This window comes from Canis lupus, chromosome 7 (assembly GCF_011100685.1).
Source record: "Canis lupus familiaris isolate Mischka breed German Shepherd chromosome 7, alternate assembly UU_Cfam_GSD_1.0, whole genome shotgun sequence".
NCBI classification, from domain to species: domain Eukaryota; kingdom Metazoa; phylum Chordata; class Mammalia; order Carnivora; family Canidae; genus Canis; species Canis lupus.
Genome location: NC_049228.1, coordinates 67,252,306 through 67,265,478, shown reverse-complemented (window position 1 = coordinate 67,265,478; position 13,173 = coordinate 67,252,306). Strand labels below are relative to the sequence as shown.

Below are 13,173 nucleotides of genomic sequence, written 5' to 3'. Positions count from 1 at the left end.
TTAGACAAGAGTGCCAGAATCTTTTTTTTTAAGGGCGTTGAGGGTAGGCAAGCTTAAAGAAAACATCAGCCTCTTCACTTTCCTCACAGCCCTAAGTGCAATAAAGGTCTAGGTTAGACTCACCAAGAAATGCAATCTGCAGCCTTCCTCCAAGAAAAAAGCGTGGTTGGCCCATATGGGATGGATCGAGCTGGAACATTACAGTCTTCACCAGCTTTCCCAAACTGGAAATTTTCTCCTCTTTCCTGGGCTCTTGCAAGAATTTGGTGATTTGAGAGGAGAGCACGAGTGTCAGTACCTAGGCCCAGAGAAAGATTCGATCACCAGACACCTTCCTGGGAACTCTGTCCGTAGCCACAGCCACCTTGGATCCTCCTGAGAGCTTGGCTTGTGCACCCTCGCCACAGCACACACTGTGCCTCTCCTTTTCCCCCCAAAGGAACACATATCCTTAAAAAGTCCCAAGGTTCAAGTTTTAAAACCAAGAATAAATTAGGCAGATGTATTATGAGGCTTCAATAATGAAAGGCTAATTTAATTTGACATATAATAATAAACACTGCTCAAACTAGAAAAAGAGCCAGTGCAGTGAGGTCCGGGTTCCAGGGTTTGACGTGGCATTCATAGCTGCCGGTTACTCATCCATGTGAAATCTCATGTCCTCATGTAGCAACGAGTAGTACAGAAGGACCTACATCAGTATCGTGAAAATGAAATGTGATTATACATATAAAACATTTAGGACAGTGTGTGGCCCGTGGGAAGTGCTCAAGAAACGTCACCTACTAGAATCAGTATTACTGTCACTGTTACTGTCATAACCATCACTATCTTCACACTAGTCAGGAACTGCTGAATACTACCACCTGGCCTTTAGGTACTTGACTAGGTCCTGACAGAGATGCCACACACACTATCTGACTCAGATCCCACACCAGGGCTGTGAAGAAGAACATTCTCCATCATGGCCTGGGATGGGTCTGGGCTTCAGGCTGTTAGAGGTCTCTCACCAGTATGTCTCCCAGACACTTCACCTGCCCAGGCTCACCTTCACCTTCTTCCTGTGTTCCTCTGGAACCTCCCTGTGCCTTACCCAGGCTGCAGAAGAATCAGTCAAGTTTCCTAACTGTCCTTTTACCTTTCCCCCTCCCACCAGCACACCCACCTTCACACCTGCGCGCACACACACACAGCACACCCTCATACTCATAGCGCTTTTGAAATTGTTTCAGGTGTCTGTAGTTACTGTTGAGGTGGAAATAGACAGGAGATAAAAGGTTCTCCCTGCCTTTTGCTTCCCCACCCCATCCATTTTTATGCTAAGACCTAGTTGACAAAGAGTGCTGGATAAAACAGATTAATAGCAATGGTAACATGGAATGGATGCTGGATGCCAAAGCCTTGGGGCGTATACAGACCCGAACTAAGGTTTATTTCTAATAAAACATATGACTTGACTCATTAAATCTTTGGAAACTGGGGAAAAGGAGAAACAATCTGCAGTGGCTCAGGACAGTGCCCAGGACAGGTTCCCAGATGCTTTGGGTCCACATACCAATACAATTCTAAAGGAAAGAAGACTAAAGTGCTAAAATATGTTGCCAAGATTTTATTTGCCACTTAAGGATGTATTTTTTTTTAAGATCACCTATCAACAAATCATGACATTAAAAAACAAAGTCTGCAGTCCTTTCCAAGAAGACATTTGGCCATGATACATTCTTTCTTACACACACACACACACACACACACACAGAATTGTCCTTATTTTTCTCATTCCACCATAGATCTGTGAAAACCTCTTTCCTGGCCAGCGTCAGATCCCAGACTGGAGATTGGGATCCAGGAGCCCACAGTCCTGTGTCTGCATTCACTGAATTATCCTGGAGAGTCCATTGTGAGACAGCCTCTGTGCTGGCCTGAAGGATCTTTTCTAGAGTGTAGGGGCAACAAGATGAGTGAGACTCATGTTTAAAAAAATTTTTTAAAGTCTCATTTCCAAGATCATGTCACAGTCAAGATAGACACACCAACCCTAAGTGTGGACACAGCAAAAAGCAGGGCTTCAAGGGAGATCTCAACATTCTCCTCACAGCAGTTGATAGAACACTAAAGAAAAAAAAATCAGGGATCCCTGGGTGGCGCAGCGGTTTGGCGCCTGCCTTTGGCCCAGGGCGCGATCCTGGAGACCCGGGATTGAATCCCACATCGGGCTCCCAGTGCATGGAGCCTGCTTCTCCCTCTGCCTATGTCTCTGCCTCTCTCTCTTTCTCTCTCTGTGACTATCATAAATAAATAAAAATTTAAAAAAAATCAGTAGGGATGTGGTAAACACTATCAACTAACTTGGCTTACTTGATGTTTATGGACTATTTCACTCAACAGCTATAAATACACTCTTTTCAAGTACATTCCCCAATTTAAACTATATAAGGGGCCAGCAAACAAGTCTCAATGAATTTAAAAAGAACTGAGATTATACAGAGAATGTTCTCTGACCAAAACAAAATTAAATTAGGAATTGATAACAAAAAGATACCTGCAAAATTGCCAAATATTTGGGAGTTAAAGGACACACTTCTCAATAACCCATGGAGCAAAGAAAAAATCGGAAAGGAAATCTGCAGATGTTTCAAAGAAAATGAAAATACAATATATCAAAATCTGTGGGACGCAGCTGAAACAGTGTTTAGACTCCTTTAAAGTGCTTATGTTTGAAAAAAAAAAGTTTTTAAGTTGAAAATCCATGATCTAAGCTTCTACTTTATGTGGGTGGAAGAGGAGCAAATTAATCCCAAAATAAGTAGAAAGAAAGAAATAATAATGACCTGAAAGCAATGAACTAGAAAACAGACAAATGAAAGAGAGGATCAGTGAAACCAGGAGAAAATCAAAGCTGAACTTTCTCCTCCCGATGGAACAAATGCAATTTGTTGTTTGGCAGAGCCCATCATTGCTCATGGAGGCTACCTGATGGGGAGTTGGACATAGACGCTGCCCACTGGCTCAGCTCAGAGCACGACTGTAAGAGAGTCTTGGAAGGCGGTTCCTACCCACCCTGCTTGCATTGCCCACCTTAGATCAGCAGAGGGTTTCCCAAAACACACTCGAAGCTCCATTGTTTCTTTTGTCCACTTCTTGGTTGCCTGCACAGGACACATTTGGTGGAAGTATCCTGGCGTGAGTAACACTCCCATCTCTGCACTGGGTCACCTCTCTGTCCATGCAGACTGCTCCGTATCATATTACATATCGTGTTTTTTAGACTGTAGAGCCAGAGAATGGTGGACACCAGAAGGGAACTTTCAGAGTCATCCAGTTCACGAAAAACTCACTCTGGTCTATGCTTCATGTCTCTATCAGAGTGGCACTGGCTTGGGTCACTAGAGAGAACTCTACACCCTGTTATCGGGAGAAAATTCTACAGCAAAGTAATACTTCTCATGACAAAGATTTTCCTGTTTTGAAGCCAGGTTTTTACCAGCAGAAGTTTCTTGGCCATGAAGCCTCAGTCAATCTTGTGGTTGACGAGAAAGTACTAAGTTGTGAGGTTGAAAGGGGCTATTCCCAAGATTGAGCGTTTGTGCTCTGCCTCCTTTAGGAGAAACCATATCCATGGTGGGGAGGTTCCCACCCCTCCGGCTGATGTGCTTGTGTGCTTCCAGCTGACAGCAGCCGTGAGGCCCAGGGCTTCCAAGGTCTCTGGCGTACGTAGAGTGTGCTGCCCAAACACATATGTGTGTTGCTACCCAACCACTTCTGTGATGTGTCTATTATAATATGGGATTTGCTGCATAGGCTTCAGCCATCTTCTTTCTAGAATCTACTTGTAAAGGAGGTTAAGGCACAATTTAAGCTGAAATTCTTCTCCAAAATATATACACTCTGTTTATCTGACATGCTCTGTTCTGTTTTTATCACAAGCATGCAGGATACAGGGTATTTGCTACAAATCACTCCGTGTGATTTTGGCTTTTCCAAAGAGATGCTTTGAGACTGGGTGCTTAGACTGCAAGACAAATTGCCCCCTGCAACCTGGCTTCTCTACCATCCACCCCACACCAGTCCCCTTAGTCACTCACTTGCAGCCAGAGGATGGCATCCTACACACCAGTCCCACAGGAAAACCCTGAACACCACATGCAAAGAATTCCAGTGACTTGGAAAAATAATGGGGAATAGTGATAAAGGTTATCTCCTTTCATATCAGTCAGTTATCTTGTGGTCTATAAATCCCATTTATCTACTTAACTGGAAGGAAATGCAAGGGGAAAAATACTAAGCAGGTCTTCCATCCGAAGTCCTATTTATACAACTTCCCAGTGAACAGAGATAAAGCATATCAAATGTCCCATCATTATACATTCAGGAATCACAGATCTCAAATGCTGTAAACCAAACTGGAATCAAACCCGCGCACACTGCTGGCAGAAATTAACCAAGTGTATGTCAGCAGGCTCAAGCTGCTCAGACATTGCTGACATTGCCGAAGGGGGTCCCACCAGGTGAATGGAAATCCACACAAAAAACAGCTGTGACAGTCAACTATTTTTCCTTCCAACCTCATTTCTCTCTGGCATCACTGTGGCAGTCTGAGATTTTTAGTTCACTTGTTTCTTGCCTATTATATAAGTCCTGTGAAGGCTGGACCTCTGTCTTCTCTCTGCACTGCTATGTCGTCATCATGTAGCATCATCCCTGGCACATAGTAGGTGTTCTGTGGATGTCTGTTGAGTGAATGTGCAAATGAATATTTATAATGCTCCCTCTTATCATTCCATTTTTACTCTCTTCAGTTGATGGTTTCATCTAAATTATCTCTTCGTCACTAGATTTGAGGTCACTTTTTAAAAATCCATATATAAATATATATATATTTGATGTATATTTGATGTGGGGGAGTCAATTTTACCTTGTCTCCTCGCTCTTTTACTGTAACTTTACCCATCCTTGCCCTCTGGTCTTATTGATACTCCTGTCAAAAGATGTAGGAAAATAGGGACTGTATCCTCAGGTGACCCCAAGACACCCTATGGCTGAAAGGGTAGTGAGTCATCGTTTATGGGAAGAGCCTTCTGCTGCACTTTTTTTTTTTTCAGACCCTCCACACGAGGCAAGCTTGTCTTCTCAGGCAATAACCACAAGCTTCTATGCAAGAACCTGCTTCAAAAAAGTTCAGTTTTCAAGTTTTGAGTCATGGAAGCACATCTAATTTATTGCATAGAAATAGAATCAAGAACAGCAAACTCTGGCAAAGTGGTGTTTTGAGCTGTGGCATCCAAGTGAACAAGTCCCAAGTGAACTCATCCTAAAGAAAACTTGTTTTTGAGAATTTCCCTCCCAAGAAAGGCAGTGAAATGTATGAGTCATTTTCAGTAAGATTAAATTACTTTCTTTTTAAAGCAACCAACTATCTACAACTTAGGCAGACTACCTTAACCCAGGGTTGGTAATTGCAAATTCTTGTAAACATATATCAACTGTCCCTCCCTTTCTCTGCCTGACGCTTTGAATTGTCACAGGAAAGTTATCAGAACATGTAAGCACCCCTCTGGGTTCTCGTAAGAGTGAGAGTGTGTGAGTGTGCATTATGTCCTCAGAGTGCATATATATTCATACACAAACATATACACACATATCCAGAAGTCAGCATTCCAGTACACACTGGAAAGTTACTCATCTAACTGTATTGCCAGAAGGATCTACTCCCTCAGCATTGTGATGGAGCATCTCAATGAGTTGATTTCATTGTGGCAAAGATAACAAGCCTACAGGGAGATGCTGCATTATACACTACTTCTGCAAAACAGCTGCTTTTTATTCTGAATAAGAACAGCTTTTTAAACAGTGCCTTTTCATTCCAGGACAAATGACATGCTTCACTTTTGTGTTTTACATTTCTCTGCTGCTCTTGGGTAAAGAAAACGTTTGCATGACTTGCAAATAACACTCAATTTCTGTTTTGTTAAAAGAAATTGGAAAGCCGGACAGCCAGATGACTGGGGTCATGGCCACGGGCCTGGAGAAGACTGTGCGGGGCTGATTTATGCCGGACAGTGGAATGACTTTCAGTGTGAAGAGGTCAATAACTTCATTTGTGAAAAAGACAGAGAGACAGGTAAGAGGAGAGGGGACCTGCAGGTGACCTGCAGAGCTTATATGCTGTGAAGGGTTGAGATGTGAGGAGTATGAGGTCTCTAAACACAAGCTCCGCAATTGGGTTCCAATCCTGTTGCTGCCCCTTACTAGGGGGGCAGGTTGTTAACCTCAGGGAAATAGTAATAGTATCCTCTTTGTGGGGTCTTCATGAGAGCTTAACTAAGTTAATAAATGTGCCTGGCTTATAGAAAATAAATGTTCAGTGAACTGTTGTAGGTCATTATCTTGTAATATTGTCAGTTAATAAATTTGGTACCAGTGTTACATCTTTTATATAGAGCTCCGTACACAGACAATTTAGGTGGCCAACCATTTAATCCCACATGTATTTATTGAGCATTGGATATGGGCCAGGTGCTGTGCTAGATAATGGAGGGAGATAGTCTATACCCCTTGTAAGCCAGAGGCTTTTGGATGTATATATCTTTTATTTCAAAAGATACTTATCTAAAGCTTCACTTAATACATGACTGTTTTCAGAATGGAGCGTGTTAGTTGTTTTGGGTTATTTTTTTTAAGATTTTATTTATTTGAGAGAGGGAGTGAGCGAGCAGTGGGGAGGGGCAGAAGGAGAGAGAGAGAGAGAGAGAAGTAGACTCCCCACTGAGCAGAGAGCCCAACTTGGGACTCGATCCCAGGACCCCAAGATCATGACCTGAGCCTAAGGTAGATGCTTAAACAACTGAGCCACCTGGGTGCCCGAACATCTTAGTTTTCTTCATCAGAACTAGATTTAAACATTTATGGTGGGAGAAGGAGGAAATGGGGAATGAATCCTAATAAGTATGGATTTCTTTTGGGGTGTGATGAAATGTTCTAAAATTAGATACTACAAAATTGTACAAATTTGTGAATATACTACAAGCCACAAAATTGTGTACTTTCAGTGGGTGAATTATGTCTCATAAAGCCTTTATAAAAATGGTGATGGTAGGGACGCCTGGGTGGCTCAGCTGTTGGGCGTCTGCCTTTGGCCCAGGGCATGATCCTAAGGTCTTGGAATTGAATCCTGCATCAGGCTCCTGAGCTGAAATCAAGTCAGACACCTAACTGACTGAGCCACCCAGGTGCCCCTAGAAAATAGGCTTTTTTCACAGAAGGACTGAGGATATCTTCCAGCCTGCTGTCTGCCCAGTGCACTAGGGGTGGTAGTCTGCCAACAACTGTCTCTCTGATTGCTACAGCCCCACAGGACCCAGGAACCCAAGTCTCCCTGGCCTCTAGAGCCAGGCGATCAAAGGCAAACCCTTGGGCAAAAGCCAAGGTACCAGACATGTATGAAAGCTCCTTTCTAGGAGATACTGGTGCTGTGGAGCCAGGTTGAGGGTCAGAGTAAAGAGGGTGCCGGCCAGTCTCTGTCCCTGTGTGTATTCCAGCGGGCTGCCAGAGATGTGTGTTAAGTTAGGTGCCTGCCCACTGTGCCTACACTTTAATATAAGCAAATGAGCTTCTTGCATGTAAAATCTGGGTGCAATCGGCTGCCTCTGAGTCTGGTCATGGGGTGGGTTTGCTATATAGCCTTGTGGGTTCATAGATACAAGCCCCTTTGGTTTTCAAAGCTCAATATTTTGGGGACTTGTCTCTCAGGTGCAGGTCTTAAAGGTTGGAGTGCCTGATGTGGGGTTTAAACTTTTGACTCCTCAGGGAGAAGCTCTGGGTTTTGAGTTTTCCTGATTGGGTCTCACTGTGCCAGGCGGTGGGATTTATGGCAAGATTGTGCCCCAGCCTCTCCTACCCACTTTGATGTGCGTGTGTGTGTGTGTGTTTCTTGTTTGCTTAATGTGTAGGAACTGCTCAGCCAAGCTTTAAGTGTTTTTCAGAGACAGCTGTCCCACTTGGTGTGTTTGTGGGACATTCCATCTTGAATCGGAAGCTGTGATTTCTTGTTTAGACATTTTCCACTCTGGTGGCTACAGAGCTTACACTTGTGGTCTCATGGGACTGGATAGATTTGCAGACTTTAAACACTGCTGCCTGAAGGTGTGACCTCCAATCAGCCTGAACCTAGGTGCTGATGGGGATCTTCCCCCTTGGGACACTGCCAGGTCCTGGCACACACTCAACTGTGGGGAGCTATTAAAAATAAAATAGGCTGCTTAAACAATTGGAATGTTTGAGGGACAACCAGGAGCCAGAGTGGGGTTGAGCGATAATGCTCCTCTCCTATCTGAGGCCACTCCTTCAAGACTGAGAAAGGTGGTTGTTCCATTTAATGCATAAAAACCAACACAAAGAGTCAAGCAAAATGAAGAAACAGAGGAAAATGTTCCAAACAAAAGAGCAAGATAAAACTGCAGGGGGGATTTAAAAAAACCCTCTTCATGAAATGGAAATAAGTAGCTTAACTGATAAAGCACTCACAATAATGGTCATAAAGATGCTCCCTGGGAGACCGGGGAAGATGATGGAATAGGAGGATCCTAAGTTCACCTTGTCACAAGGACACACCAAGGTAGCAGCTACTTCTATGCTATGAACTCCGAAAACTGGCAGAACAGACCTTCCCCAGCTAATCAGAGAGAGGAGGCCACATCATAAAAGGTAGGAGGGCCAGAGGTGTGGTTGGAAGCCAACCCCCCACCGTCACCGTGACGAACCGAAAATGGGAGGGACATCACGAGCATGGTGAGGCGGGCGAGAGGATCAGACTCCACACCCGGCACCTGCGGCACCAGGACCTTCACCAGGAAGATGGGAAGACGAGTCTTCATAACATCTGGCTTTGAAAATGAGTGGGACTTAAACTCCGGGAGAGCTGGAGAGCAATAGGAAACTGAGTCCCCACCATTAAAGAGCCAGCATACATAATAACTCTGCCCAACGGAAGCCGCTGTTTGAAAGTGACTAACCTTTCACTAATCTTAGAACATGTGCTAAAAGGGCAGGGATCGGAAGATTTCTCTAAGAACAAAAGTGCTGGTGGGCACTATTTCTCTTTTTCCCAGCCTAGATAGCCAAGGCTTGTGGGAGCCAGTGCTAACACTCTCCATCTACCTTACATCCTCTACCCTGGCATTCGCCTGCAGACCCCACACACACACACACACACACACACACACACAACCCACTCACACATCTCCACAAGCATTCCTCCAAAGCAGCTCCTACCCTGCCACATCTGGCAGCCCTGGCCAGGACAGTACTACTCCAAAGTGACTCCTGTCCTGGGGAGGTGAGGAGATAACTCCACACACCAGTGTACCTGCAGTTCCTACAACTGGGCTTCTTAGCTGGCTGCACAGGGATCAAGGCCTGCCTTTTGGGGCACCTGCAGCTGTGGAAGAAAGGCTCATGGTGGACAACTAGCCTGACTTCTGGTCCTACCCATTAGTGAACTCATGGCGGCTGCTGACAGGCCTCTCAACAGCACAGGGAGCAAACTCTGCTCAGCGCACCCACAGCAGGCAAAGTAGGTCATTGTAGCTGGCTGTATTGAAAGCAGTCACAGCTCAGCCACAATAGGAGGGCACCCCTGGAGCGCCAGGTTCTGGTGACCGGGGGCAGGGTTGTGGTGGTAGTGGTGGATTGCACTGTAGCACACCATAGGACGTCTACACAAGGCCACTACTTTCAAGATCAAGAAATGCAGCTTCCCTTCCTAATACATAGAAACAAATATAGTTAGAATGAGGAGCCAGAGGGATATGGCCCAAATAAAAGAACAAGATAAAATCACAAAGAGCTAAATGAATGGACATAAACAATATGACTGATAAAGAATTCAAAGTAATGGTAGTCTCTGCACTTGAGAAAAGAGTGGACGAACTCTGTGAGAACTTCAATAAAGAAATAGAAAATATAAAAAGAAGCAATTGGACCTAAAGAATTCAGTAACAAAGAATACACTAGAGGGAATCAATAGCAGATCAGAGGATGGATGCACAAGTACAGATCAGCAATCTGGAAGACAGGGTAATGGAAAGAAAGCAGCCAAGCTGAAGAGCAAGAAGGAAAAAGAATAAAAAGTGAGAGGAGGTTAAAGGGACCTTTGTGCCATCATCCAGCATGATATTATGCACATTATAGGGATCCCAGAAGGAAAAGAGAAAACGGCAGAACACTTACCTGAAAACTTCCCTAATCTAAGGAAGGAAACAGACATCCAAGTCCAAGAAGCACATAGAGCCCCTTATAAGATGAACCCAAGGATATCTGTACCAAGACACATTACTTTTTTTTTTTTTTTGACACATTACTTTTTAATTGTTATGAGAATTTATGGACTAAGTGGATGATGGGTATTGAGAGGGGGCACTTGTGATGAGCACTGGGTGGTGTTATATGTAGGTGATGAATCACTAAATTCTACACCTGAAGCCAGTTTTACCATACATGTTAACTTACTAGAATTTAAGTAGTAAATATGTGAAAAAAAAAATAAAAGCAACAACAGAAATGAAAAGTTATTTGCAAGGGAAACCCCATAAGCCTTATTCAGAATTGGAGAGAGATAATTTCCCAGATAATCAAAAGCTTAAAGGAGTTCATCACCACTAAACCAGCCTTAGGGATCCCTGGGTGGTGCAGCGGTTTGGCGCCTGCCTTTGGCCCAGGGCGCGATCCTGGAGACCCGGGATCGAATCCCACGTCGGGCTCCCGGTGCATGGAGCCTGCTTCTCCCTCTGCCTGTGTCTCTGCGCCTCTCTCTCTCTCTGTGACTATCATAAATAAATAAAAATTAAAAAAAAAATAAAAAAAATTTAAAAAAATTAAAATAAACCAGCCTTACAAGAAATGTTAAAGAGACTTCTGTAAGCTAAAAAAGAGTGCTAATTAGTAACAAGAAAACATACAAAAGTATAAATCTTACTGGTAAAGGTAAATAGTAAAGATGGTAGATTAATTCCTTATAAAGCTGGTGAAGGTTAAAAGACAAAAGTAGTAAAAATAACTATATAATAAAGGAAACACAAGATAAAAAGAAATGTGAAATCAAAAACAAAATGTGGGAAGTGGGAGTAAAAATGTAGAGCTTTAGAATGCAAACTTAAGTTGTTATCAAGTTAAAATAGATGGTTATAAATATAAGGAGTTATATGTAAGTTTCATGGTAACAATAAAGCAAAACCTATAGTTGATACACAAAAGAAAATCTAAGCATACCACTAAAGAAGGTCATCAACTCACAAAAGAAGAGAGCAAGGGAAGAAGAAAGGAATAGAGAGGAACTATAAAACAAGCAAAAAAGCAATTTTTTAAATGACAGTAAATATATGCCTATCAACAGTTGCTTTAAATGAATTAAATTCTCCTATCAAAAGATACGGAGTAGCTGAATGGATAAGAAAACAAGATTCATGTGTATGCTGCCAACAAGACACTTACTTCAGACATAAAGATACAGGCTGAAAGTGAAGAGATGGAAAAACAAAAACCAGAATATGGGATAGCTATATTTATATCAGACAAAACAGGCTTTAAACAAAGACTGTATAAGAGACAAAGACGGGCATGACATAGTAAAGGGGTCAGTCCGATAGGAGGATATAACATTTGTAAATATTTATAGAGCACCTAGATATATGAAACAAACATTAAGAGTCCTAATAGCAACACAATAGCAATAGATACCAAAAACCAGACTTTAATACCCCACTTACATCAGTGTATAGATCATCCAAACAGAAAATCAATGAGGAAATAGCAGCCTTAAACGATGTATTAGACCAGATGGACTTAACAGACATATACCAAACACTCCACCAAAAATCAACAGAATAGGGACACATGGGTGGCTTAGTGGTTGAGCATCTGCCTTTGGCTTAGGTCGTGATCCCGGGGTCCTAGAATCAAGTCCTGTATTGGGCTCCCCACAGGGAGTTTGCTTCTCCCTCTGCCTATGTCTCTGCCTCTCTCTCTTTGTCTCTCATGAATAAATAAAATCTTTTTTAAAAATCAACAATACACATTCTTCTCAATTGTACATGATCATTCTCCAGGATAGATTATATATTAGGGCACAAAACAAGTTTCAATAAATTTAAGGAGACTGAAATCATATCAAACATCTTTTCTGACCACAATGATATAAAGTTAGAAATCAATTACAAGAAGAAAACTGGAAAACTCACTAATATGTGAAGATTAAATGACATGCTATTAAACAAGCAGTGGACCAAAGAAAAAAGAGATCAAAAAATTCCTTGAGACAAATGAAAATGGAAAAACAGCATACCAAAACTTACAGAATACAACAAAAGCAATTCTAAAAGTTCATGGCAATAAATGCCCACCTCCATAAGCAAGAAAAACTCAGATAAACAACCAAAGTTTACATCTCAAGGAACTAGAAAATGAAGTCCAGAGTTAGTAGAAGGTAGGAAATAAAAGAACAAAGGCATGCAATGCAGACTAAGAGGACAATACAAAAGCCCAATGAAAAGAAGAGCTGGTTCTATAAAAGGATAAACGAAATCAACAAAACTATAGCTAGACTCACCAGGAAAAAAAGGCAGACTCAAGTAAAATCAGAAATGAAAGTAGAGATATTACAACTGATACCATGGAAATATAAGAATCATAAGAGACTACCATGAACAATTATTGATAACAAATTTGACAAGCTAGGAGAAATGGATAAATTTCTAGAAATATAAACCTACCAAGACTGAATAACAAAGAAAATAGAATATGTGAAGAGACAAATTATTAGTAAGGAGACTGAATCAGTAATTAAAAACCTCCCAACAGAAGTCCAGGACCAGATGGCTTCACTGGTGAATTCTACCAAGCATGCAAAGAATTAATATTAACCTTCTCAACTTTTCAAAAAAAAATTGAAGAAGAGAGAATGCTTCTAAGCTCATTTTACAAAGCCAGCATGATCTTGATACCAAAAACCAGACAGATACACTACAAGAAAATTACAGACCAACAGCCCTGGTGAACATAAATGCAAAAATCCTAAAAAAAAATATTAGCAAACTGAATTCAATAGTATATTAAAAGAATCATACACCATGATCAAGTGGAATTTATTTCAGGGAGGCAAGGATGGTTCAATATCCACACATC

General features: G+C 42.1%; 1 protein-coding gene and 1 long non-coding RNA gene across 2 annotated transcripts in view; one reads left to right on the top strand and one right to left on the bottom strand.

The window, feature by feature from the left end:
* The window catches only part of LOC119872605, a 77,774-nt gene that overhangs the window by 4,939 nt on the left and 59,662 nt on the right, over positions 1-13,173 (bottom strand). The window contains exon 2 of the long non-coding RNA XR_005362583.1: positions 124-298. This is a non-coding gene — a long non-coding RNA (uncharacterized LOC119872605). The remainder of the gene's footprint in view (positions 1-123; positions 299-13,173) is intronic.
* The window catches only part of COLEC12 (collectin subfamily member 12), a 180,783-nt gene that overhangs the window by 163,730 nt on the left and 3,880 nt on the right, over positions 1-13,173 (top strand). Inside the window, exon 9 of the mRNA XM_038543696.1 lies at positions 5,973-6,118. Within this exon, the coding sequence (XP_038399624.1) occupies positions 5,973-6,118 (146 nt within the window). The remainder of the gene's footprint in view (positions 1-5,972; positions 6,119-13,173) is intronic.